This window comes from Crinia signifera, chromosome 8, assembly GCF_055691185.1.
Source record: "Crinia signifera chromosome 8, ASM5569118v1, whole genome shotgun sequence".
Classification (NCBI taxonomy): domain Eukaryota; kingdom Metazoa; phylum Chordata; class Amphibia; order Anura; family Myobatrachidae; genus Crinia; species Crinia signifera.
In genome coordinates, this window is record NC_139224.1 from 150,136,661 (window position 1) to 150,164,156 (window position 27,496).

Consider the following 27,496-nt stretch of genomic DNA (forward strand, 5'->3'; position numbering starts at 1 on the left):
TATTCCGCGTCCACTCGCCGGGCTCGCCACGCTTCGGGCTCGGTGGCTCGCTGCACTCGCCACACTATATAAAATCAGCTCCACGCTGACGTGGATATGAAAAGGTCAGAGGACGCGTACCGCTGCGCTCGCCACGCTTCGGGTTGGTGTTGATAGGGGGGGGGGCATTTAACATTGTAAGGATCCATCTGGGTGGTTGTACAATAAAAAAATCGTATACCATCGCATTGTATGGCATGCAATGCCATACAATTTTTTATTGTACAACATCGCGCAGCATCGCATACCATATTTAGTCTTATGGTATACAATGTGATGGGCGCCGTGCTAGGAAACAAGTACCGTAATTTCTTACAGATGTTCTACATACATTTATCACCATTAGTTGGTGTATATATAGACAATACATTTGGAAATGCACACCCTAGAGCAGTGGTGGCCAACCAGTCAGAGGTAAAGAGCCGAAAAATATCTGTAGTCAAGCTAAAGAGCCGACAACTTGCGCACACCGAAAAAAGGGGCATCGTGGTCTATTTGGACCCCTTGGGTGGTATGCCCGGAAATTTTCTGGGCTCAGTTGCACTGCCGCAGCGGGCTGTCCTGGGAAATTTCCGGGCATACCACTAATCTAGAATAGGTGCGCACCAGTGGAGCACCCCCCTGACCCGGGCCTCCATGCCGCCAGCTGCCACTCATTTTACAGCAGCAGTGACGTCCTCGGCAGACTCGGGTATGTTCGGCGCGGCTCAGGGGGACTCGGGAGCGCTCAGGCACCTGAGTCCTTCCGAGCCACCACGAACATCCCCCAGCCTGCCGGCGACGTCACTGCTAAATGTGACAGGCGGATAAGGCAGAGGGGGCAGCGGCGGCAGCTGGGAAGCTCTGGTGTACAAACGCCAGAGCGGAGATGAGTGGGGGGACGGACGGGTTGGCTTCCAGGAGTCGCACTTTAACAGGGGGAGAGCCGAATGCGGCTCGAGAGCTGCGGGTTGGCCACCCCTGCCCTAGAGGACACCCCCATATTCTAGCTAAAAAAAGGTAATCGTACATGTTTTAATTGCCGGGACTTACTACTGGAATTATTATACTTTTATAATAGGGAACAACAAGAAAGTTCTTTCAAAAACCTTCATTAGAACGGTTCTCAGATTCCATAATCTGAATCAGGACTGCATGGAAGAGATGCCAATACAGAGCGCTACGTATGGTCCTGTTAATGCTACTTTATACCAGCATCACGTAATTATGTGCCATCCAACAAGCAGATGGTGTAGAACGGCGCACAGAGGTGTAATTACCGGCACACAACCTCATCAGAACTCTATTTACAAACTCAAAGCAGCACAGATCATTGGAGATGGCCTGTGCCAGGCAAAGTCAATAAACTGCCACTACATAAAGTTCTAGATGGTCTGCGGATGAAAGTTTATTTCCTGTTATTTGACATATAACTCGCTTCACTGAGATGTTTTATCCGTAAGCAACTGCAGAATTCATTGCAGCAACTTATGCAATGTGGGAATGGCTAATTATCCAGACAGTGTTTCTGCCCATTCACGTCTCGTTCCGATGTTTTGTGGTTGTGGTTAAATGAGCAGAGTGTTAGACGTAACCTTACATGTTCAAACAGATGCTGGGAGATGCATGGAAGCGAGACGTGGCAACATGACTTTCCTGCCATGAACACCGCTTACAGCTTTCAGAACTGGGACTGCAGCATTAACGAGTGCCTCCAGATGGGGCAGCAGCTAATTAGAGATACGCAGAGCGTCAACCACGCTCTGTGGCAATAATAAGGCTCTGGATGCCCTTTTCTCAATCTCTTTTACACTTTGGAGATCCCCTTAGAACACTTCAGGCAGAAGATGGTGGGTGTCATGAGTAGGGGTGGGACTGTTTATATCCTTGATTTCAGCCTGCCTTCTGTTTCCAATTCACCCAGGGATTTGCCGATTCGCCAATGTTTACACCATTACCCAATTACTGAATATGCGGCTGCTGCATCTGTCAACAAACAGAGCTGTTGTCGCTTTGTTTTAGCCGCTCCAACCTCCCACCCCCCCCTCCCCTCGGCATCGTATGGCTCATTGTTCAGCTTAATTAGCATCCCATAACCTTCTGCATTATTATCAGACACACTGATCTGTTATCCATAAACAGTTTACTTGTCGCGAAGTCAGATTAATAATGCACAAACACTCAAAATAAACTCAGTTAGGAAAAGGAAGTGTTCGCCTTTAATGGGTCACAACGTTCTTCAGTAGAAAACAAACAATCGCAGTGGTGGAAGGGAGCTGGCGCAGCACTGCAGACACAAAGATGGGTTAAAAATACACTTGTAATGTTCTTATAGGCAAGAAAATGATTGGCCATCTCACACCAATGACCTTACTGCTATGGGTTTAAAGGCTGCCTAGGTATACGGTCACACCCGGTAGCTGGGATATGATCTATAATAAATATAACTTACAGCATACGTGGAAACGTACAGGAAGCACCGAAACACTATCACAAGGCAAAACATATTGGATTTCCCACTTTTTACGTAAAAAAAATGTAAATTAAAAACATAGATTTCCTTGATAAACGCCAGGTACAGGCGGGCGAGAGGGGAACGGTCTCATTTATACATGCTCCTAAGTGTCGCACTATGGAGTTAAAAGATCAGCCACTTAAAACTGTATACTGCAGCGGTTCCCGAACTTGGTCATCAAGGCACCTCAACTGCGCAGGTTTTAAGTATATCCGTGGCTCAGCACAGATGCTTAAATCTAATTGACTGAGTTGCTAATTAAGTCACCTGTAGCCAAGCATGACTATGCTTAAAACCTGGACCGTTACGGTGCCTTGTTGGGTAACCTCTGGCCTAGCATATATCTTTATATAGTATACGGTGTGCTACCGCATGGCTACCTGGTTCTTGAGTTTGTCCATGCTCATTTAACACAAACCTAAGAGCATCTAGATCATGGCTGGTCAAACCAGTCCTTGAGATCTACCAACAGTCCATGTTTTCCAAATCCCCTAGATCAGTGGTACTCAAAGTCGGTCCTTAGGACCCCACACAGTTCTCGTTTACCACCCAACGGGGGAACTCATTACTGAATGAAATTTTAAAAGATCCACAGGTGGAGCTAATTATTTCACTTGATTCTGTGAGGAGACCTGCAAAACATCCTCTGTGTGGGGTCCTGAGGACTGATTTTGAGAACCTGTGGCCTAGCTGGTGCCTAGCTGTAGTCATTACTAACGGTCACATTTTCAAACCTGCTGCATTCATTCCTACTATAGATCCACAGGTGGCCTGAACGGTTGGTAGATCTTGAGGACAAATTTGATCACCCCTGATCTAGATCGTCCAAATGTATAGTTACTCTCTTCGCTAATCATCCACAGAGAGAGACATAGGTTTCGGTTGTCTCTTATAGGTCTTTCTGAATGCGTGTAAAAGGATCTTCCCACAGAACAGTACAATTTGTTGCATGGCTATCCTTGTAATATACACACAGCCACCATAGTTGAAAGCGTCTTCATCCAAGTCATCATTGCTTTGTAATGCCAAGTATACTATCAAGTTCCAGGATAATTTGGCCGCTGAATGAAACTACTCTACTGCAGGGAGATTATTTTTATTTTATTATACTTCATCTGACCAGCGATAAATGACATTATTAAAATGTGTAACTGCCAAGCACTTAAAAAGTTCCTGGGAGAAATCTCACATGTTGGTGGGATGTCAGCATGCAATGTGATTGGACACTTGCCACTGCTATCCAATATCATTGTCCAATAACGTGCATGAATTGGCAATGTTTTTTATATATATCTTGTTAGCGTCTCCGGGCTGAGAGAAGCTAAAGAGTGTGTGTGTGTGTGGGGGGTGTGTGTGTGTGTGTGTGTGGGGGGGGGGATCACCTATTTAAATAAACGTATATAACAGAACCAAGGTGCTCAAGACAAATCAATGGCTTCCATATGTTGCTGAACAATTGTAAAATAAATACGAGAATTAAAATGATGAGACACATACGCCTTCTCAATTGACAGTCAATATATGTTGCCAGCATGATACAGACAGGAATGAGCCCATGGCAACCAATCAGCACTGAAGTAACATCCATCATTTGCATAATATTAAATTATACAGAGCAGCTGATTGGTTGTCATGGGCCACTTCTCCTCTGACTCACTTCTCCCTTATCACTGTTCATAAATCTGCCCCACTGTTATGTAAGGCAATGTAACAGGGTCGGCATGCAAATGTTAAACATGATGCTTTACAATCATAAGAGGCATCATGCCGGCACTGTGCTATAATAACACTAATGCAGCCCACACACGCACCGATCCCGGCGTGCGTTGTGGGCTTAACTAGCACACATAGCATCGCATCGTATGCCTTGTGCATACGATGTGCATGCGATGCGATGCTATGCTAGAAAAAGCTAGTACAAAAAGTATGTGCAGCACATACTTTTTGTACTGTGCGATGAGGTGCCGCGGGAGCGAGCACCCCATTGTACAGCATCGCACCGCCGGGATCGGTGCGTGTGTGGGCTCCTTAAAACAACATGATACCATTGATATAATACTGCTGACAGCATGTCAATAGACTACTTGCCATCATAGTAAAAATAAAAGTATTATGACTGTTTCCCCCTACTAGGTGTGTATTAGCCCACAGACCAGATCTAGGTAGACAGTCAAAATGTCGACACCAAAGGTTCAACGGTCACTAGGTCGATCAATGTCGACACCTGAGAAAGTGGACCCCCAATTAGTGTAGCGCCTACCCCCACATTGGTCGCTCCACGACCGCCACACTTTACCCTTTCCAATCTTAGTCCACGTGGATGGTAAAGCATAAAAAGTTACAAAAATAAATACATTCGAAATGTTAAAAAAAAAGACGGTTGTCGAACTTTTTCACGCGTCGACCCCTGCGGCAGTTTGACCTTCTGTCAACGTTGATCCTTTGGTGTTGCCCTATTGGTCTCTATCTGTGAAACACGGAATAATCCACTATCCGAAATTCCTCTGGTCCTGAGCATTTTGGATAAGGGATATGCACCCTGTCCATTCTATGCAGCACTGTAAAGAGTAAAGGAACTGTAAAATATCTATGCAATCATTTCACAATAATGTATTAAAGACAGGACAAACCATTAACTATCCCGGCCTCAGCGCTGTAACAAAATAAACTAAAATAGTGCCCCCCCCCCCCCCACATTAAGACATGTTCTTCGTGTAGCCTGACTGGTAAGTAATTCTGCAGTCCGTGCGGGGTGCCTGCTCTCCTGGGTGTCATGTAATACTGCGAGGTCTCATTACTTCTTATTAATGCTATTCCACATGGAAACCAACAAGCTAAAAACATAAGCTTGGTTAGATAGCAATTAGTACACAATGCGAGGCATGTTTCAGGCAGCAGTTAGAGCAGCAAGCGCCCAGCAGCTGTGTTCTTGTTTTCTTAGGGTTTTTTAATCAAGAAATAAAAGGACAGTTTGTACCGTTCTCTCCTGCACACTGTTACATCACAGCTCAGTAACTGTATACTCCTCTTCCTATAGAGACCGCCATAGGAACAACTTGTACCTGCTACTGAAGAACACATTCTAAAAAAAAAAAAAAAAAAGCACTAAAAATAATTTGGTATGGGTCATTGGGTCAACCATTGAAGGTCGACACAGACCAAATGTTGACATGTCTGTAAGACTGGGCCAAAAGGTCGACACAAGCATTAGTAAGACAGTAAAAAGTTTTTTCACTTTTTTGTCCCCAATTTCGGCATGGACACCATATCGGTGCACTGTGTCCCCTCGCAAGGCTCGCTGCGCTTGCCGTGCTTTGGACACACCATTCTATTCTCCCATCACACCCTAGTGCAGTGATATTCACCCTGTCAACTCGTGGAAAACCAAACAAGATATTACAAATGCCAAAGCCACACCATTAGACCCCTAACAGGGGGAAAGAACATTGGCCTCCACTGGAAAAAAAAACGGTACTTATGTATTATCTAGGCGCCCGACTTTTTCATTGCATGCCACTACTTAAGGCATGTGATGTGATTTTTCATTGTAAAGACCCAATTTTTAATTGTATAGTCAACCATGGGTGATTTCATACCCCCACTATCCAACTAGGCATGGAGTTGATTTCATATAGTGTGGTGAGCGCAGTGAGCCACAGAGCCCGAAGCGTGGCGAGCCCCGTGAGGGGACGCGGATTACTTTACATGTATTCTGCGTCCGCTCAACAAGCTTCGGGCTCGGTGGCTCGCTGTGCTCGCCACACTATATAAAATCAACTCCGTGCGTAGTTGGATAGTGGGGGTATGAAATCACCCATGGGTGACTATACAATTAAAAATCGGGTCTTTACAATGAAAAATCGCATCGCATGAATTGTATGCCCTAAATTGCATGCGATGAAAAAAATCGGGCGGCCAGATATTACATAACTACCTAAAAAACAAACCCATTGGCCCCCATATGAAAAAAATAATCACACTGGTCCTCACAGGTAACAAAAATAAAATAAATTGGCCCTCACGAGTGAATAACAGTTGAACTGGTGGTGGCTGTAAACTGGTGTGGACATCTCTAGATCTGGTGGCACACTTGAGAACATCTCAAGGCATACTGGTGTGCCATGGCACAATGGTTGAATAACGCTGCTCTAGTGGATGGTAGGGCATGAAATACCGCCTGTTGGCACATTGGCTCAAAAAAACCCATTAAATCCATGTTGACCTTCCCAATGTTCCCAATGATAGCCTGGACAAACAAGCCCCAAAACTGAGATTTCTCCTATTGACTTAACATGGGGAAAAATACCAAAAATGGTCTAGTTTGGGGGGGCATAATTCCGGTTCCTTTCATTTGATTTACCCCAAACTTGGTACAGCAGTAGAGGTCATATTCGCGACCAAATTTGGGGTAAATCAGGTGGAAGGAACTGGAGATAAAGTACTTCCAACTACCGGGGAAACCCCATTGACTTAAGCGGAGACCAATTTTTATTTTTTTAAATGCCCCCCCCCCCCCCCCCCATGATGAACGCCAACCCAAAGCGTGGCGAGCACAGCGAGCCCGCGAGGGGCAGCGGTACGCGTCCTCCGACCTTTTCATACCCCCACTATCCACGTCGGCGTGGAGTTGATGCTATATAGTGTGGCGAGCGCAGCGAGCCACAGAGCCCGAAGCGTGGCGAGCCCCACGTGGGGACGCGCATTACTTCACAGATATTACGCGTCCCCTCGCGGGGGATCGCCTTACTACACGATATAAAATTAACTCCAAAAGGTCGGGGGACGCGTACCGCTGCGCTCACCACGCTTCGGGTTGACGTTCATCGTGGGGTGGCGTTAACAATGGGGGGGGCATTTCTCATGTAAAATACCCGTAAGGGTGGCTATACAAATGAAAAATCGGGTCCATTGGCCCATTTAACATTGTTCCCTATTTAAAATCGCGTCCATTGCATGCCTTAACTTAAGGCATGCGATGGACGCGATTTTTTAGTTGTCGGGTAAAAGGCTAAAAATAGCCCTGAAATCGCGTCGGTCGCGTCCATCGCATACCTTAACTTAAGGTATGCGATGACCCACGACGGGCGCCGTGCTAGGAAACAAGTTGTCATTTAGATTTCAGTTTGAACACACCCCACCCAAATCGAAGTCTCTCTCTGCCCATGTTACTTCTGCCCATTTTGTGAACAAATCTGTCTGTCTGAATTAGGCTCATAATGCAAATATGGGATTAATTAACTAGAGGTCTGCGGCCGTGCAATGGTGACATCACTAGTCCTCAGCATTTAGATAGGTTTGAATGTAAATAAATATTGGTTCTGCTGCTGCATACTAAATAGCTTGATCATCTGTGATTAAGTAACAGATCCCTATTAGGGTATGTAGAGCATAAAATTACGTATGTGAATCTGCTAATTAAATATTTAATAAATTATATCCACTAATACAGGTACAGGAAATATAGATATTTCTATCCCTATTCGGGAAGGGGGAGGATTTTATACATGTTGGTGAAACAAGATGCTATATTGTATGTTAGGACTAGTTTCACCATTAAACTGGCAACAGCCTTGCCTATTATAAAAAGATTCAAACAAAACTACACGGAACAGCGCCCCTAGAGGCCAAATAAATATATAAAATACATGCTCGATTTCACTGACAAAATCTTTTAAAGACATTCTGGTCCAGCCAAGCTGCTGAAATGCCACGCTAGCATATTATCGGTGTTCTACATACTTCCATATGGAAAGATAACAGCTGACGGACGCCTCCTGTTTTGTACACAAGAGAAGACGGCCAGGCAATATATTTCTATTTTTGCAAACTGTCAGCGAGGCCCCGGCACAGATGGCGTCTTGCTCGTCAGCACCTGCACAGATGCAGCAGACTGACAATAAATTGAATTTTTGTATTGAGTGGAGATTTGCAGCACAGGTATTAAATGAACTGAAATTGCCATATGCTGCTGTAACCGATGCCCAAATGTTCGCTCATCTCTTCTAAATTAATTTAGGGACGGTGCAGTTTGCCAGATATAGCAGAACTAAAAGAAATAAAAAAAAAAAAAACTAATTTCACAGACAAGTTTCTTTTCTGAATAGATGAAGGTTAGGAAACCTGCGTAGCAGTTACTGAACTATCACTCCCAGCATGTTCTCCAATTATCGGAGCTAACACAAATCACTTATTCTACAGCCTTTTAACACCAGCTAGGGGACACACATTCCAGCTGGGCTATAACGCATACTGGCGTGATTGGTATTCAAATTTACATTACAGCACAGCAACCAATGAGATGTTTGCTTGTATGGTCTAACTTGCATGGAACAGGTAAAAGACACTTTCTGATTGGTCGCTATTGTTTAGGATGGCCTACCTAAGGATATGGTTTGAAATTGTGAAAACAGCAACTTTCAGTTTCTTTTCTCTTGCAGTTTTCGGATATAAACCCCATACACACTCGATGTTGTGTATCTTGTTCATTTTGGCCCTTCTGAACGATATTGGTAAAAATATCGTTCAGTGTGTATGCTACGAATGACGAACGATGATGCGCGTACCCGTGGTCGTTCATCAAGGTTGTTCGCCGACTGTGCAGGCAGCTCAATTACGGATATCTTTTTAAAAAATCTATAGACTCTACCTAGATCGCTCGTCAGATCATTCAGTGGCCCTCATTCTGGTGGACTCAGTAGCTTACTGAGACCCAGAGGGCACTCCCCGCCACTCACCTCCGGCCTAGCTCCTCCCACCCTTTATCCCATGGGAACGGCCAGCATCTTCATGGGGAAGCCCATGAAACGCTGGGCGTTTCCATGGGGATGAGGCGCTGGACCGCCACCCCCCATTCACCAAGTCCATTCGCCCAGGGACCCTGCGCATGCACATACATCAGTATGCGCATGCGCAGATGTAATACATCACTTCTCCGTGCGAATGCGTGGGGGAGCGATTAATTCAAAATGACCGCCAGTGTGTATGCACCACATCTTTCATCCAGGACGCTGAGGAAGTTCATGCACATTGGTCACCAATGTCTTTCGGTGCAAACATCGTCCAGTGTGAATGCACCATTCCGCTTTGCAGCGCTTTCCACTTTATAATACCAGCATCTAAATTCTATACACCAGGCCTGAGGCTTCCCCAGCTGCTGTGATACTACAAATCCCAGCATGCCCTACCACTGTTTTTCTATCGGGCCTGCCCTACACCAAAGGGCATTTAAACACATTCATTCCGGGTTTTTTTGTCACCCTGGCTATAGTGCTGGCTTGGAACTAAATGGACGTTACAGATGGGTTATTACTGGGTTGGAACTAAACAGCGTTACAGCTGAAACCCAAGAAAAATAGAGCAGTACTGAAAATATACCGGGCAAAATAGTAAATGTCAGTCAGTCGCTGCCACTGACACGGAGGCGCTGCAGCTGGCATTTTTGGTTGTGTTTAATGATACGTTGGGAGAATATCGTGTCTAGGTTTTGAAAACTCAGCATCACATTCCCGGTCCAGCAGGAGCACAAGAGGTCGCACCTTTCTTCCCAACAAGGTAGGTAGTAGCCTGGAGTACATGTGGGGTTGGCTGGGACCAATATTCATGAATTAGTAGCATCATTGAGGTATCTTGTGTCTCATACTGTACCTCAGAGTAGTCCCCTAGTGATCATTTTCTAGAATAGTTTATCCCTCAAAACAATGCAGGTACACCTTAAACCTAGTGGAAAGGAGAGGGTGATCCCAGCTGCTAAATGCTCCACCCGGCTTCCTTCCTTATTCTCAGGGTTACATGTTGCCAGAATGTTATCTCACTTGTTTGTTGGAAGTGGCCAATTAAACAGATTTGAGCGGATCACATCATACTGAACAGAGCAAACTGGTTTTAAATGATTAAGCAATGCCTTCAGCTGTGGGATTACCTTAAGTGACTTGTATTCCTCCTGATCCCACCACACAGGTTAGGCAGCAGATACAGTAAAATGCTGCAGGTTTTCATTGTAAAGTTTAGCCAGATCCACGTTACAAAGAGCACAGCGTGAATAGAATGTGTCAGATGTGCATCCTGCATGTAACACCGCTCATATCACATTAATGTGCCATGACGCAAGTCTTATGCAATTCTTGGTCCGTACAGTGTATTACATAGTACCGCACCTGGACAAACAGAATGACATATTGTGCATATGGGCATTGTGTGTGTGACTGATTGCATGCTCTTGCTGCACAACCAACCAGAAGAGATCGCATCTGACCTAATGCAGTTTAATGAAGGACAGAACAAGGGATTGTTCTGCCGTTAACTAAATTGTTTTAGTGTGTAAAGGCAATACAATGTGTCGGACGGGAACACACCGTTCTGATGTGTATGCGAAAGCCAAGATCACCTGCCGCAGGAGTTTGAAATTACAGACTCAACAACTTTTTCACTACTAATTGATCCATGGTAACGGTTTATTCTGTGTTCACTTTGATTAGCAATTCATTTTGGTTCACTGTTTCTCCGAGAACACACAGGCGGGATTCAATGTCCTGCCTGCAGCGGGACGAGAAGGGGGGTGTGGCCAAGAGTTGTGGCCGGGAAAAGGCGAGCTGCAGCCGAGAGCTGGTCACTTCCCGGCCGTTCTCGGCAGAACGAGGCTGACTGCTTGTGAAGTCGGGCTCATTCTGCGAGATCCTCTGTTCAATGCTGTTGGGGAAGACAGCATTGAATAGGGCCCGGCGGCCATCTCCCCCCTTCGGGAGATGGCTGCGGGTGATTGAATACCCCCTAAGAGTGCAAATACAATCTTCCAAAAGGTCAGTTGTTGGATCATTTTTTCCTTCAATAAATGAAATGTTAGTTTTCAAAACTGTATTTTATGTTTTTTTTTTTCTTGAAGACCTGAAAAGTGGCCATGTACAATACTTTCTTGCAGCAGCGTACGGCCATCCGATCCCCTTTGAGCTGCCCGGGGACTTACATGGGTAGCAGTATGTCATGCGGGAGGTCATCTGAGTCGGAACTCGGACATGCAGGCAGGTCCGACCTCAGACTCCAAAGCGCACGGGACCGCGCGTCAGATGCGATGTCAAACACGTGCAATTTGGGCCGATTTCTTGGCCTGATCCATCAGGATAAGTACAAGGGGCCTAAAGAGAGAAGTGTGGTAAACATGCACAAATAGAATAAAGGTGGGAAAAACGTAATAAATAAATAAATAAATAAATAAATGAATTTCTTAACTTAATCTACCGCAGGGTTGCCGACGTTTTAAATCTCCTCTCCGAGAGGAGACATTCAGCAGGAGTTCAGGGTGCGGAGCTTGAACATGCCATCATTAAGCCCCGCTCCCATGCGGAAAATTACCCGATTTGCACATCTCCGTGGAGGGGCGGGGCTAATATTACACGATTATGACACTTTAGCCCCCTCATCGGAGATAAGCATATCAGGTTATTTAAATGGTGCGTCGGGGATGGGGGGGGGGGGAGGGAGGGAGCCGCGATCAGGGGGAGGAGCGGGGGTCCTGCAGAAACCGGGAGGTTTGCCCACCTTTCCGGGGGGGCCGGGGACCCGATTTTTCCGGGAGGGTAGACTACCGCGATCTACCGCAAAAATATCCTATCACAAAACGTGTTTTACAATCAGTGGTCTTGGCCGTGATCCCTGGCCAAGATCCTGCAGGGTAAATACGACCTGGACAAATAAAGACCAGGTAGAGGGACAATCAAAGGTTCTACCAGTTCAGGCCAAATTGAAATATGAGCATCACCACCAATAATGTAAATGATCAGATCTGACTGATAAAGGTGATGTTACCGTTTCACTGCTAACTGGCAGAGCACGATGGCATACTGTATGTGGTTCATAAACCCACTGCAGTGACCGTTTTCCCCTTGTATTTGCACTGCATTAGATGTGCAGAAGTGTTGTCTTTCAAGATAAATAACTATAATTTTTGAAGCCATTGCTGATTTTTTTGCGAGCAAGTGTCATGATGACGTTTACACGCCATTCCGTTGCACAATACAACCGTTTTAGAGAAGTTGTGTAAGCAGTCTTTAGTAGGTGGGTAAGGGATGATTGGAACGTAAAAGAACGGACGTCATCGGTGGAGAACGCTGGGATAGGAAACAGCTGTTATATATGATCACATTAAATATTACTGCTATAAATATGACTCAACCCTCATTCATGCATGTAGCAGATCACCAAAACTATGTGGATTTGTGTATGTCTACTGTCATTTCCAGATGAACAAACCAATATAAAAGCAATTAGACCATTTTGTCACAGTTTATAACGGCTGATGTAAACATTTAAAAGGTCAGAATCTTCATGGGGAAAGCAGTGTGTGACCCGCTCAGGTAGGCAGATCAGAATGTTAGAATAATACATCAGCCCTCCCCCCCCCCCTAACAACACAATCGTTCACGGGTGACAGAGTGCAATATGGTGTCGCTCACAGTGTTGGGTGACACAAGCTAATTGGGTGACAAAGCAAAACGCTGCAGTCCCCTGGCAGGGAAAGGGTTAAAGTGTCCTATATAATCACGCAATAAGCACTTGCAGTTCTTGGCCTGCTGGAAATTGTATTCTTTCCAGTTTAATTATCGCCGGCTCTAAAGAGATTAGAATATATTACAGAGACATCTCGCAGCTTCGGCTGTATTAGTCATTTTTAAGCCTCTGGTGTTTGGTTCTGTATGCAGCTTGTAAATATTTTGTAAACAGTTTATTAATAAAATGATCTACAAATGAGTTGCTTCCTCTCATCCGAGTTTATGGAGATGCTGATTTTAATCAGAAAAGTGGGCAGGTCGGAGACAAGTCAGATTAAGCAGACATCTGCTGTGCCCGAAGCCAACTTTATTACAGCAGTCCCCCGTTACACCACTTCCATCTATTACTAGAACTCCTTTCACTACCGGATAAAGGGGCTCAGCAGAAGTGCAGCAATTCCACACTACCTTGTTCCCCCTCCATTACCTGTGCAACAAGGTTTTAGCTGGTGCACGACAGAGAACATAGGGAGATTATGCTGATTCAGATTCACAACCTCCAGTAGAACATTGATAAAAGCCTGGGTTTCTTCAAACATTATTTCTTTGTCAATGTAATCCCGAGTGCTTTAAATAATTCTTATGATTGATTTCGGTTTGTAGCAGACTTCGGCATAGCGGGATCACAGCAAACTGTATCACTGTGAGGCCTTGTTACACATAGGTAAAGTACTAATGGATCTGGCTGGCACAAATGTGAAGGCAGTTCGCTTGGTAGCATTGCACTTAACTGGGCTGTGACGTGTTATGCTGGGTACATACTAGAAGATCTAGATCTGCAGATCAATCGGTCTGCAGATATCTCTCTCGTCAGACGGGGCAGGGTGTCCTTTATGCACACTGGCTGATTCATTGTGACTGATGTAGAGCTGTCAATCACTGCCGGCTCCTGGTGCGGGTGTTCGGCGTACACATAGCACAATACGCCAATATATCTTTAAATATATAGGGCATTGGCTGTGTTGCCCAGTCAATACAATATCTTGCTCACAGATACAATATAAAGCTGGTACACACTGAGGGATATATCTGCCAGTGTGTACCCAGCATTACTCACTCTTGGTCCCTAATGCAGAGATAGATGAAAATTGAAAGGCATTCACAATAAAAATGTGTATATTGGCCTGTATTTGTCTTGGGATGTGCCCAACTATACCAATTTTCGCAGGACAGTGCAGTTGTATTGGGACGGTTCCGCGTCCTATGGTGAAGGTCCGGGGGCAGTTGGGCGTCCCCCCTGCTTCCTGCTGAGCAGTGGTGAATAGATGCGTTCTATTCAGTGAGACAGAAGGGCCGGGGGCATGACCAGCATCTCAAAGAGCACTGGCCACGCCCCCCCCCCCCCCCCACAGCAGAGAAAACGGGGTGTGGCCTCGCAGGAGTACTGCAATCATAGGCCCCATCCCTATTTTACGTCGCACACAAGAGTCGTTCCTCCAATGCCATGTTGGGAGGTATGTTGTGTATACTCGGTTTTGTATTAGTTTTCATAGGGGGGTATTGAAACTGTGCCAATTTAAAAAAAAAAACTGTTTAAAAAAATCAGCACTTTCTGACAATTTCAGATCAAATTTAAATTTGACCTAATCAATTAAAGTGCTTATTCTTTGACTGCTGGAAAAATCGTTACGGGAGGAAAACACGTAGATCGGTGAATTACTTAAAATGAATATGCATCGGTGGAAATACTGTCCGAAAATGGCTGCAATTGAATAGGTAAGTCCGTTTTTTTTTTGGAGCTAGCTGATAAAAAATGGACACAATTGGCATAATTGAATACCTTCCATAGTCAGAGCACGCCTGCACCTTACTTACGGTATACTAAATGCAACAGAGTGGTCTGAAGTCTGCACAGCTGGCGGATCTGCATCTATGCACTACGTCACAATGCCCTGTCATGCATCTTCAGCTGAAGAGGATGCAGTTAAAAGTGTACGGCTCAGCTACGCCCCTATTGGTGTGCGTATAGTTCCAGAGCTCACGCACTGTGAAAACACCAGAGATACTCTCCACAAACAGACATTCTATATACGCAGCATCAGGCTGCCTGTGTTACCAATTTAATAATAAACGTCCACTGCAAAGGAGAAGAAATTCTACATTTGGGGGTTATTCAGGCCTGATCGCACGGTGATTGCGATTTCGCTGGTCTGGCGATAATCGTTAGACTGCGCATGCATACGGTTTGTAAACACATGCGCGAGGCCAGCCTGCAATAAAATCCTACTACTTTTTTAAATTACTCTGGCCGAGATCAGTTTCTATCGCAGCCGCCACGTATGTCCAGTGTAAAGATCTCGATGGTGACTTATTGCGAATGGATTTGCAGCTAATTGCCGGGTTGCAAAATATCCGCAAGCTTGCACGGGGTCGGGATTTCACTCTGGCTGGGTGGAGTTTACACGATCGCAGGGTTTTGCAAATTAGCAGCCCAGCAATCAGGTCTGAATTACCCCCTTAGTTAAAGAAGACATTGTCTTATCTTATTTTTTATTCTTTTGTGAGCAGATTAGGAATGATAGAACACAATAACCCCATGCGGATCGCTTGCCTGTCCGGGGCAGATACTTACATCTCTTCGTGGAAAGGTGCTGAGCAGTTTAAACTCCTGGCATGGGAATCCTTTGGATGCTACAAAGTTAAAGACCACCTGTAAGGGGTTGGAGCACAGGAAACGCCTCTCGATGAACTGCCCGCTCGGTGTTCGGATGCGCAGCTTGCTCAGGGGCTCGCTTAGCTCCTCCTCCGGTTCTGGTGGAAGAGCCTGTTCCAAGGAAAGCCTGATAGCCTGAAAATGGGACAGAGTGGGTTAATAAGCCGTTGTCAGACCTGATTCATCCCACCACCCTGAATCAGCAAAACATCAAGTAAAACTGTAAATCTGGCAACGAAATGCATTTGAGAATATTAAAGACCGTCCTGGAGAAGAAAGGCCTGGATTACCACCGTAATTCTGTTACAGATAAGGGGAACGATTCTGTGCCACTGCTGTTGAGTAAATGGGGTCTACACACAGGGTGACGGGTGTATATCGCTCAGCGCTGTGTGCTGAGCGATCTGCTCGGGCCAGTGGTCTTTATTGAGAACACTGGCTCTGATCTGCAATCTCGTTAGATTTATCCTGCATGCAGGATATTAATCGTTGGGTGTTAGCGAGGCGCAGGCTGTGAATCACTATGGTCTCTGGGGATACGGTCGGTTGGTCGACCTAAAGATGGTCAACACCACTGAGTCGACATACTGCAAGGTCGACAGGGGTCTAGGTCGACATGGGTCAAGGTCTACAGGTCATTAGGTTGACAGAAGCATTAGGTCAACATGGTCTAGGTCGACAGCCAAAAGGTGGACATGGGGCTTTTTCACTGTTTTTGTGAGCCCACATGCGGTATTTCATGCCCTACCGTCTACTAGGGCATAGTGGGAGAATAAAATAGTGTGCCGAGAGCAGCATGGTGAGTGCAGCGAGCCATGCGAGGGGACGCGGTGCAAGTAATCCTGTGTCCATGTCGACTGTGTCGACACTCGGGGTAAAAAGACAGTGAAAAACCCCATGTCGACCTTGCAGTATGTCGACCTTGAGCTATGTCGACCTAGACCCCTGTCGACCTTGCAGTATGCCAACCCAGTGGTGTCGACCATCTTTAGGTCAACCCAATGATCCATACCTGTCCCTACACACGAAGCGCTATAGGGGCATTTTCTAAGCAATCTATTCAGATCGCTTAGAAAATGCCCTGAAATTTCCCTGTGTGTAGTTCCCATAATATGCTGCAAAGCAAAAGTAAAGTTATTTGAATCGTTTTATTTGTGAATATATATTAACCATGCTCAGAGTGTTCGGTATTGTTTCTGTGTCGTAGATAAAAGTCAGTAAATCCCAGGTATAATCTAGTTCCTTCCCATAAACACGTCAACGCATCACAGCAAGACGGTAGAAAACCCGCAGTGTGCTGTTATATAACGATGGCGTAAACAGGCTCTGCTACAAGTGATTAAGGGACAGGTGTCAAACACCCTCAGAAAATGTTGTCACTGTCATCTGTGTGCCAGGTGACAAATCTGTTTACTTCCCATCACTTAATGACAGCGTGCAGTGCAGCTAATTAAAAGAAATCCTTCTTTTTACAAACTCCAATTAGATCAGAGAGGCCTGCCGGAGAGGACACCTGATTTAATTGTCAGGACATAAAGGTTAACGAGGCTTCAGAGTGGAAGTGTAATTACTTGGCTATACAGGGCTCGTTCAGGTCACTCGCTCTTCTTTGAAGATGATTAGGTGAGAAAACAATCACCGAAAAGATGAACATGATCCTCCTAGAACCAGTATTACCTCTTGGCCATGTAACACCTCGTATGTTCTCCAGTATCCTTTGTCAACAAAGAAACAAGTGTCGTCTTGTTTCCTAAGCTTCTGCAGCAAGTATCCCAGAAAAACAAAACAACCAGCTACGCTCCAAGCCAGGGGGGTGGTGGAGCACGTAGCCCGAGGTAATATGGGAAGGTATGTTCCTTTTAGATGGTATAGGAAAGGACTGTGGAATATGCCGGACTCTCTAGGACTTTGTAATATACTGATGGATATTACTTATATAATGATGGAGGGAGACATTAACAAGCATGGGGGTTTCAGACTGTTTGATTGGGTATTAAATGTAAATGGGCACACAGGCATATTTAAAACCGCAGTCCTATGGAAAAAAAGAAGAAATCCCTTTGACAGGCTATCGGCAGCAGTATACAGCCAATAGCTCGACACTATTAAAGTTGACATGCATTAGCCCGCCCACTGAAGGTCGACGGGGCTTAGGTCGACATGGATAACTTTGGCAGGGTCAAAAGGTCAACCCAAAAGGTCAACATGAGTTAAAAAATAATAATTTAAGCCGACATGTGGCAACAGGCGGTATTTCATGCCCTATCATCCACTAGGGCGTGGAAGGAGAATAAAATAGCGTGCCGATAGTATCGAGGCACCGTGCTCGAAGCATGGCGGGTGCAGAGAGCCATGCGAGGTAACACGGTGAACCAATACGGTGTCCATGTCAACATTCGGGTTAAAAAAAAAAAAAAAAAAAGGTAAAAACTCATGTTGACATTTTCCACGTGTCGACCTTCAGTGGTCGATCTAATGCATGTTGACCTTAATTTGGTCGACCCAATACCATTACAGCAACTGCCTTTTCTGCCAAGTTTGTTTCTTCAGGCTGCAATTACTGGGCCTGAATCTCTGTTTTGCAGTTGAGAGATTGTCAGCGGTCCGCTCACGCGTATAGGTGCACGGCACATGTGCCAGGATGGACCGGTGATGACGGTCTCACATAGTGACTGAGTCAGTACTGGTGAAACGCATGTGTGTCACAGCTTGCGACTGCGATACCGTATGCAGTTACTTCCGGCAGCCGTGCTGCACAAGCATGTGGTTAATGTTTGCATGAAGTGCGTCTTTGCACACAAGCGGCATACTAAAGACGTTGGTTACGGGTGACTGTACAATTGTCGATTATTGTGACATTAGCCGATTATCGCATAGCGCAGCTGTGAATACATTTCGCACTGTAAGAGCTCCTGGTGCACTAGCTGTGATAAGCAGTAAGAGAGTGGAGCTCCTGGCGCACTAGCTGTGATAAGCAGTAAGAGAGTGGAGGTAATGGCGCACTAGCTGTGATAAGCAGTAAGAGAGTGGAGTTCCTGGTGCATTAGTTGTGATAAGCAGTAAGAGAGTGGAGGCAATGGTGCACTAGCTGTGATAAGCAGTAAGAGAGTGGAGTTCCCGGGGCACTAGCTGTGATAAGCAGTAAGAGAGTGGAGGTAATGGCGCACTACCTGTGATAAGCAGTAAGAGAGTGGAGGTAATGGCGCACTAGCTGTGATAAGCAGTAAGAGAGTGGAGATCCTGGCGCACTAGCTGTGATTAGCAGTAAGAGAGTGGAGGTCCTGGCACACTAGCTGTGATAAGCAGTAGGAGAGTGGAGGTAATGGCGCACTAGCTGTGATAAGCAGTAAGAGAGTGGAGGTAATGGCGCACTAGCTGTGATAAGCAGTAAGAGAGTGGAGGTCCTGGCCCACTAGCTGTGATAAGCAGTAAGAGAGTGGAGGCTCCTGGCGCACTAGCTGTGATAAGCAGGAAGAGAGTGGAGTTCCTGGCGCGCTAGCTGTGATAAGCAGTAAGAGAGTGGAGGTCCTGGCGCGCTAGCTGTGATAAGCAGTAAGAGAGTGGAGGTCCTGGCGCACTAGCTGTGATAAGCAGTAAGAGAGTGGAGTTTCTGGCATGCTAGCTGTGATAAGCAGTAAGAGAGTGGAATTCCTGGCACACTAGCTGTGATAAGCAGTAAGAGAGTGGAGTTTCTGACACGCTAGCTGTGATAAGCAGTAAGAGAGTGGAGGTAATGGCGCATTAGTTGTGATAAGCAGTAAGAGAGTGGAGTTCCTGGTGCATTAGTTGTGATAAGCAGTAAGAAAGTGGAGGCTCCTGGCGCACTAGCTGTGATAAGCAGTAAGAGAGTGGAGGCTCCTGGCGCACTAGCTGTGATAAGCAGTAAGAGAGTGGAGGCTCCTGGCGCACTAGCTGTGATAAGCAGTAAGAGAGTGGAGGCTCCTGGCGCACTAGCTGTGATAAGCAGTAAGAGAGTGGAGTTCCTGGCGCACTAGCTGTGATAAGCAGTAAGAGAGTGGAGTTCCTGGTGCATTAGTTGTGATAAGCAGTAAGAGAGTGGAGGCAATGGCGCACTAGCTGTGATAAGCAGTAAGAGAGTGGAGGTCCTGGCGCGCTAGCTGTGATCAGCAGTAAGAGAGTGGAGTTTCTGGCATGCTAGCTGTGATAAGCAGTAAGAGAGTGGAGTTCCTGGCACACTAGCTGTGATAAGCAGTAAGAGAGTGGAGTTCCTGGTACATTAGTTGTGATAAGCAGTAAGAGAGTGGAGTTTCTGGCGCGCTAGCTGTGATAAGCAGTAAGAGAGTGGAGTTTCTGGCACGCTAGCTGTGATAAGCAGTAAGAGAGTGGAGTTCCTGGCACACTAGCTGTGATAAGCAGTAAGAGTGGAATTCCTGGTGCATTAGTTGTGATAAGCAGTAAGAAAGTGGAGGTAATGGCGCACTAGCTGTGATAAGCAGTAAGAGAGTGGAATTCCTGGTGCATTAGTTGTGATAAGCAGTAAGAGAGTGGAGGCTCCTGGCGCACTAGCTGTGATAAGCAGTAAGAGTGGAGGCTCCTGGCGCACTAGCTGTGATAAGCAGTAAGAGTGGAGCTCCTGGCGCGCTAGCTGTGATAAGCAGTAAGAGAGTGGAGGCTCCTGGCGCACTAGCTGTGATAAGCAGTAAGAGTGGAGGCTCCTGGCGCACTAGCTGTGATAAGCAGTAAGAGTGGAGCTCCTGGCGCACTAGCTGTGATAAGCAGTAAGAGAGTGGAGTTCCTGGCGCACTAGCTGTGATAAGCAGGAAGAGAGTGGAGGCTCCTGGCGCACTAGCTGTGATAAGCAGTAAGAGAGTGGAGGCTCCTGGCGCACTAGCTGTGATGAGCAGTAAGGGAGTGGAGGCTCCTGGCGCACTAGCTGTGATAAGCAGGAAGAGACTGGAGGCTCCTGGCGCACTAGCTGTGATAAGCAGTAAGAGAGTGGAGGCTCCTGGCGCACTAGCTGTGATAAGCAGTAAGAGAGTGGAGGCTCCTGGCGCACTAGCTGTGATAAGCAGTAAGAGTGGAGCTCCTGGCGCACTAGCTGTGATAAGCAGTAAGAGAGCAGATAGTGGTGATAGGCAGTAAGGGATCGGAGTTACCGGCATACTACAAGTGATAGGCAGTAAGGGATCGGAGTTCCTGGCACACTAGAGGTGATGGCCTCTACAAATTTTATGGAAAGTGCATGCGGCAAGAACTTGGCCCTCCTGTCCCAATTATGAGCTAGCAATTTACTCTATAAGCGCTGGGTACATGGTGCAAAACACGTGTGCCAATATTATCCTTTTACCATTAACTTAGACCTGCAATGTTCCAAAATCAAACCAATTAAACAGAAACATTCATAAAAATAACTACAGCTGCTACTAATAACTACATGTAACACGGTCTTGTTCCCGTCTACCACAAACCCAAAGCGATGGACAATGACCCGGATTTTTACATTTGATGTTCACTCTAAAAACCCCACACGCCTCTCCCTTGTTTGTTCCATTGTTATTAAAGCACCTGTTTCTCGCTCTTGTTTTGACATTTTCCTGCTGGCTGCAATAACAGATGCTATTTTATTTACTGGGACCACTCAATTATATTGCAGAAGGATAAACAGTAGCTCATTAGACTCGCTTTCCTTTGTGCATAGAATTCCTATTCCCCCAGTGTAGCCAGTTCCCCAATGGCGCTATCACAGGACAGAGACTTACAATGGCTGTGCCGAAGAATGGACCAACTTAGAAATAAAAAAAAACAATGAGATGATGCGGAGCGCTTATAAAACTTCGGCATCTGAACAACCAACTCTGGGGCCAAAAGAAAAGGGAGGAGGCGGCGTCCTCTGAATAGATCAATAGCCACATTTCAAATATATGCGCTGAACAAAAACCCCTCTATGTAAGCAAACACAGCTCGACAACAATAGATTATGTGTAATCCCTGAACTTCAACTGCGGCATTCTTTAATAAACAGCATTGTTAAAAAATGGCTTTTGTTTTGAAAAGCAAATATCTATTATTTCCATTTCTGCGCACTGTATTAAATAGAACAGAGGTCCGGCTGGACTCGGAGACGCGGGCTGGGGTTTTAGATTTTGGAGGAAAATATAGTTTCCAAACAGCCATTGTGAGACTGGCTCTAATGAAAAGGTAGGGTAACAGAATGAATGCGGAGAGAAAGGATACCTGTTTGTTTTACTAGGAACAATTGCTTTTGGGTCCAAAGAAAACACAAAGGAAAAATACATGTATACAAAGGCGTCCGGTCGGGCAGCCTCACAACAGCCTGTGCCTAGTGAGGGAGGTTTATACAAGCCAGGATCTGCTGGATCACACACAACCAAGTCAGCATCACGTTTAACGAGCTTTTAATTGTGCCCCCTTTTTTATGATTTCTGATCCAGAAATCTAGCACTGCTGACTTGAAGACTGAGCAGCACTCAGCTGTAAGCCAGATCCACACACTGAAGCGACAGGGCCAGTCCAGATCCCCAATACACACTGGAGGGATGTTACTGAAGGACGGAACGAGCATTGCCTATCTGATACACTGCGGCGTGCTTTCATTAACTGCACATTTAGTGAAAGCAGGCACATATTGTGGTGTCTTTGTAGGCTGAACTGCATAGACAACCAGCTTTACAGACATACCAGGGGTGACGCAATTCTTGGGACGGTCAGAATGCCGGCACTTGGTACCAATATTGTACCATTTCTCTGGCAGCACACAGAGGTGCGTTATAAAGCTGGCGAGGGGGCGCTAGAGTATTTCTTGTGGAAGGTATATGGCAGTACATCGCCTAATCGGTAACATGCAGATAGAGCTTGCAGACGATGGCTGGGCTCCATCCTATTATAGTGCTGTATACTGGACGAGGAAGTATTAACAATGAATCTCAGGGATTGTGGATTGATAGATCTACAGTGCCTCAAATAGACAGTCAGTAGGTCGACAGCACAGTCAACATGCCATAGGTCAAAAGTGCCAAAAGGTCAACACCTGTTGACACAGACCCTCAGTGTATAGCTTCCCTCGCAATTTTGAATATCGACCTTTTGACCCTGTCGACCTATTGACTGTCTAGTTAGGCACTGTAGATCTATCTATCTATTAGATACCCATCTAAGGAGTACGCGAGTGCTCCCAGGTCAGTGTAAGGTGCTGGATGACTCCCCGACAGTTGGGATTCCGACGGTTAGTACTCCAATATCGGAATCCCGACTGTTTAAATGCCCGACAGTCGGGATCCGACGGACATGAACTATTCTCCTTTGTGGGGGTCCACGACCCCCATAGAGGGAGAATAGAACCTGTGGCGAGAGAAGCGAGCCACCGAGCCCCCAGCGTGGCGATAGAAGTGAGCCCGCAAGGGGCTTCTTTGTACTCGCCCCCCCTGTCGGAGCACCGGCAGTCGGGATAGTGACCCTCGGGATCTCGATTGTCGGACTGCTATACCACACCCGGACAGTGACATGTCTGAGTTATAATATTTTGTATATGAACCACGCGGTCTAATTACATTTTGCCAGCAATATCGTACCTCTTTTTCCTCTTCCTGTTCTTTTCTGATCTGTTCCAGCCGGAACTGTTCCGCCATCTCCCTTTCCTGGGCTTCCCTCTGAAATAAGAAAAGGTCTTACGTTGCGGTCACCAGGCATTTTTGCTTTCCTCCGCATGGCTGTAACGTTCTGTCACGGCATGCAGCACTGCCGAGGTTCCCCCGTGTAAAGTGAATGGGTAGTGGGTGTAAATGTGCGCACGCTCCTGTTATCCCGTCATTAAGAGGACACATCTGTAGTTCTGTGCAGGCCCACAAACAGAAGAGCCCATTGCTGCTGCCTGTTGGACTCTAGTGAAGGCCAATTACCTTTGCGCGATCGGCTTCTAGAGACAGTCGGTAGGCCTCATCTTGCTCCCGCTTCACATTCTCTCTCGCCTCGCGCTCATCCTACAAGATAATATGGACAGAAGATGGAAAGGTTAGGCCAGAATATATTTGTGAATAGCATTCTAACAATGTATACATAGAAAAGGAGTTAAAATAAGACTGCAGTGAGCAATCGCTTTAGCTAGATTACTGCCAACGTCGAGATGTTTATTTTAGTAATTTGATGGTTATAGAGCCTCAATTAGGGTGGCCAATCCCGGGATTTGGCCCACAAATGTCCGGTATTTCAATCCCGGGATTTCGGGATTGACTGCGCATGCGCAGTCTAATGCCGGGCAGCTTCTGAGCACACGCTCAGAAGCTGCACAGCTGTTCCCGACCCCAGTGTGCGGCCTGTGCAGCGTGACCTCTGACTGCCACAGATGACCGCTACCGGCAGCTCTGAACTCCCCTCCTGCCCAGCTGGTGCTGCCGCTACCTGCCCGGAGGCATCAGGCAAGCCCCACCGCAGCCCTGCTGTCTTCCCCACTCCAGCCCACCTATAAGTAAATCTGCGGGGCGGCACCAGAACCCCCCGCAGCGCTGTTCTGCCCAGCTGCCACGCACCCACCCTCCCATGTAGCTTAAACTGTAGGGTGGACAGGGCGTGTTTTTCTTTTAGGGATGCCAATCACGGGATCCCGAGAATCCCGTGATTGAGCATTTTTCAATCCCAGAATACGGGATTGAAAAAATGCCCCGGGATTGGCAACCCTAGCCTCAATAATGTGTTCAGTAACCAGTAAACCGATAGGTTAGTGATGGCTAACATTGACACTCCAGCTGTTGTTGAACTACACATCCCAGCATGCCCTGCATCAGTTTTAGCATGGCAAATAGTAAAACTGGAGCAGGGCATGCTGGGATGTATAGTTCAACAACAGCTGGAGTGTCAAGGCTAACCATCACTGAGATAGGTAGAACCCTCATGAAAACCGGCTGATGGCTGTCTCCAAAACACATAAGTGTGTATTTAACAAATAACAGTAATAGGCAAATAGACCAAATGCGCTACAGCTTAAGGCCCCCTTACATTTGTCCGACTTGTCATAACGACAAGTCGGACCCGATTGTCCCAGCAGCTCCCCGGGAGGGATCACATGCGATGGCACTTCATGTGCCAAGTTTTGCATGTGATAAATCGCATGCGATTTATCACATGCCACTCCCGGGGAGCTGCAGGGACAATGGGAGCGGGGGACAGCAGCAGGAATATGCCCGCAAACAGAGAGTGGGCAGGGGGGGGGGTCGGGGTGCAGGGAGCCGGGCAGGAAGCCGCTGGGCAGGGAGCAGGGGGGGGGGCGGCGGCGCAGAGTACCAGGGAGCCGGGCAGGAGAACACGATGCAGCAGCAGCACTTCCAAAAAAAAAAGAAAAACCCCATACAAACGAATAGGAAGCCATTGATTGGCTGAGACCTCTCTCAGCCAATGAGCGATTGGCTGAGAGAGGTCTCAGCCAATCGCTCATTGGCTGAGAGAGGTCTCAGCCAATCGCTCATTGGCTGAGAGAGGTCTCAGCCAATGAATGGCTTCCTATGCGTTTGTATGGCCCTTTTTTTTTTTAAAGTGCTGCTGCTGCAGCGTCTTCTCCTGCCCGGCTCCCTGGTACTCTGCGCCGCCGCCCCCCCTGCTCCCGCTGATGCTGCCCGGCTACCTGCGCCTGACTCTGGTAGGTCCCCTGGTGTGGGGGAGCACGGCTCCGGGCAGCACATAAGATTTAGCAAATCTCATGTGCAACCCGTCCGACCTCCCATCTCCGATCCGATGCGCACGGGGCCGCGCATCGTGTCGGAGGGGATGTCACCATATGCGATTTGGGACGATTTCACGGCCCGATTCATCCGAATCGGGCAAAATCGTGCCCAAATCGCATAATGTAAGGGGGCCTTAAGAATGCGAAAATTGCAAATTACAACAAAAAGGAATCTAGTCCCAAGATGCAGATGATGTGGGCAATCGTCCTTACAACATGATTTCCCCCACCTCATTGTAAATGAACATGAAATAATATACAAGGTTTAATAATGCCTGTGTTAGACATTATTACACAGTGGGGAAAATGGATAACGCACCAGTCAATCATCTCCGACCAGTACATTTCCAAACACAGCTGATTGGCTGGTGCATTATCACCATCCACTTTCTCACCACTTTAATACTTGGACACCATTGGATCTTGGACTTTATTCCTTTTTCATTGTCATTTGCAGTTTGTGTGTTTGTAGCTGAAGCGCCTATGATCTATTTGCCTATTATGGCTATTTGTTGGTTTTTCTTTTCCGACGGGGCAGATTCAGTTTGTGCTAGAAATATCCGGTGTGTTTTAACCCTTTGAGTGTCCAAGTGAATTTGTCCAAATAGGTGTGAAGTTTGCCAAGCAAACCTTTTTTATTATAATGACCTGTAATGTTTACCTTATATAGCAAAATATGGTACTTGTTTCCTAGCACGGCCACAATCGGGAGTAATCGTGTACCTTAAGTTAAGGTACACGATTAACGCGATGGACCCGATTTCCTTTGAAATCAGGTCCATTTGGCCGGCTAAGACAAAATATCGGGGGCATCGCGTCCGTCGGGACCATTAACAATGGTCCCGACGCGACCGACGCGATGCCCCCGATTTCCCCATAGGCTTCAATGTTAAAAAATATTTTAACATTGAAATCGTGTCGGGAAAGGTAAAATATCGGGGGCATCGCGTCGGTCGGGACCATTAACAATGGTCCCGACGCGATGCCCCCGATTTTTCCATAGGCTTCAATGTTAAAAGATTTTTTAACATTGAAATCGTGAAAAATGTGAAATGGGCCAATATGACCCATTTCACATTATAGATGTCCCCGTCGTCACCCCACGATAGACGCCAACCCGAAGCGTGGCGAGCGGCGGCGCGCGTCCTCCGACCTTTTCATTCCCCTACTATCCACGTCGGCGTGGAGTTGAGAATAGAATAGTGTGGCGAGCGCAGCGAGCCACCGAGCCCGAAGCGTGGCGAGCGCAGCGAGCCCCGCGAGGGGACGCGTATAACTTCACAGGTATACGCGTCCCCTCGCGGGGCTCGCTGCGCTCGCCACGCTTCGGGCTCGGTGGCTCGCTGCGCTCGCCACACTATTCTATTCTCAACTCCACGCCGACGTGGATAGTAGGGGAATGAAAAGGTCGGAGGACACGCACCGCTGCGCTCGCCACGCTTCGGGATGGCGTCTATCGTGGGGTGGGGTGTACGCCGTGACATTTGGGGGGGTTGGGAATATTTTAAATTGAATCCAATGTAAATCGGGTCCCAGGGACCCGATTTACATTTCGTTAAAAAAAAAAATCGGGTCCAAAATCGGTCGGTCGCATCGCATGCGACCAAATCGCATGCGATGCGATCGACCCCGATTTTTCCGACACGACCACCCCGATGTAAATCGGTGTGGCTGTGCTAGGAAACAAGTACCCAAAATTTTTTTACACAAAATTTAGTATTTGAATTTTTATAACATATGTGAGCATTATTTTGAACATCTCTCAGAGATGTTGGGTAAAATAGTGATTAACCCTTTGAGTGCCCTCATATTTCCAGACAACTGTAAAGAAAACGGCTGCGGTAAAAAACTATTTAAATTAGGCAGGGAATTGGCTCGGATTTGCAGCTGTAGACTCGGCTTTTTTTGAAAAGCCGAATCTGCAGTCGCTGAAACGGACGCTAAATTTTTTAATTAGTGGCTGTTTCCGTGGAAAAAGACGTGGATTTGTGTCTTCTAAAAAATCTGAAAAAAAAAAAAAGAAAAATATTGAATAGATGGAATGCAAATTCCATCTGTTCTTTGAGGAAATGGACGCT

At 46.6% G+C, this 27,496-nt stretch overlaps 1 protein-coding gene across 1 annotated transcript in view; it reads right to left on the minus strand.

Annotated features, from left to right (window-relative positions):
* Nucleotides 1-27,496, minus strand: part of FAF1 (Fas associated factor 1) — a 299,655-nt gene that overhangs the window by 10,457 nt on the left and 261,702 nt on the right. The window contains exons 16-18 of the mRNA XM_083157375.1: nucleotides 23,605-23,685; nucleotides 23,278-23,355; nucleotides 15,647-15,862 (exon numbers count right to left, since the gene is read on the minus strand). Coding sequence (XP_083013501.1) covers nucleotides 15,647-15,862; nucleotides 23,278-23,355; nucleotides 23,605-23,685 — 375 coding nt within the window. The remainder of the gene's footprint in view (nucleotides 1-15,646; nucleotides 15,863-23,277; nucleotides 23,356-23,604; nucleotides 23,686-27,496) is intronic.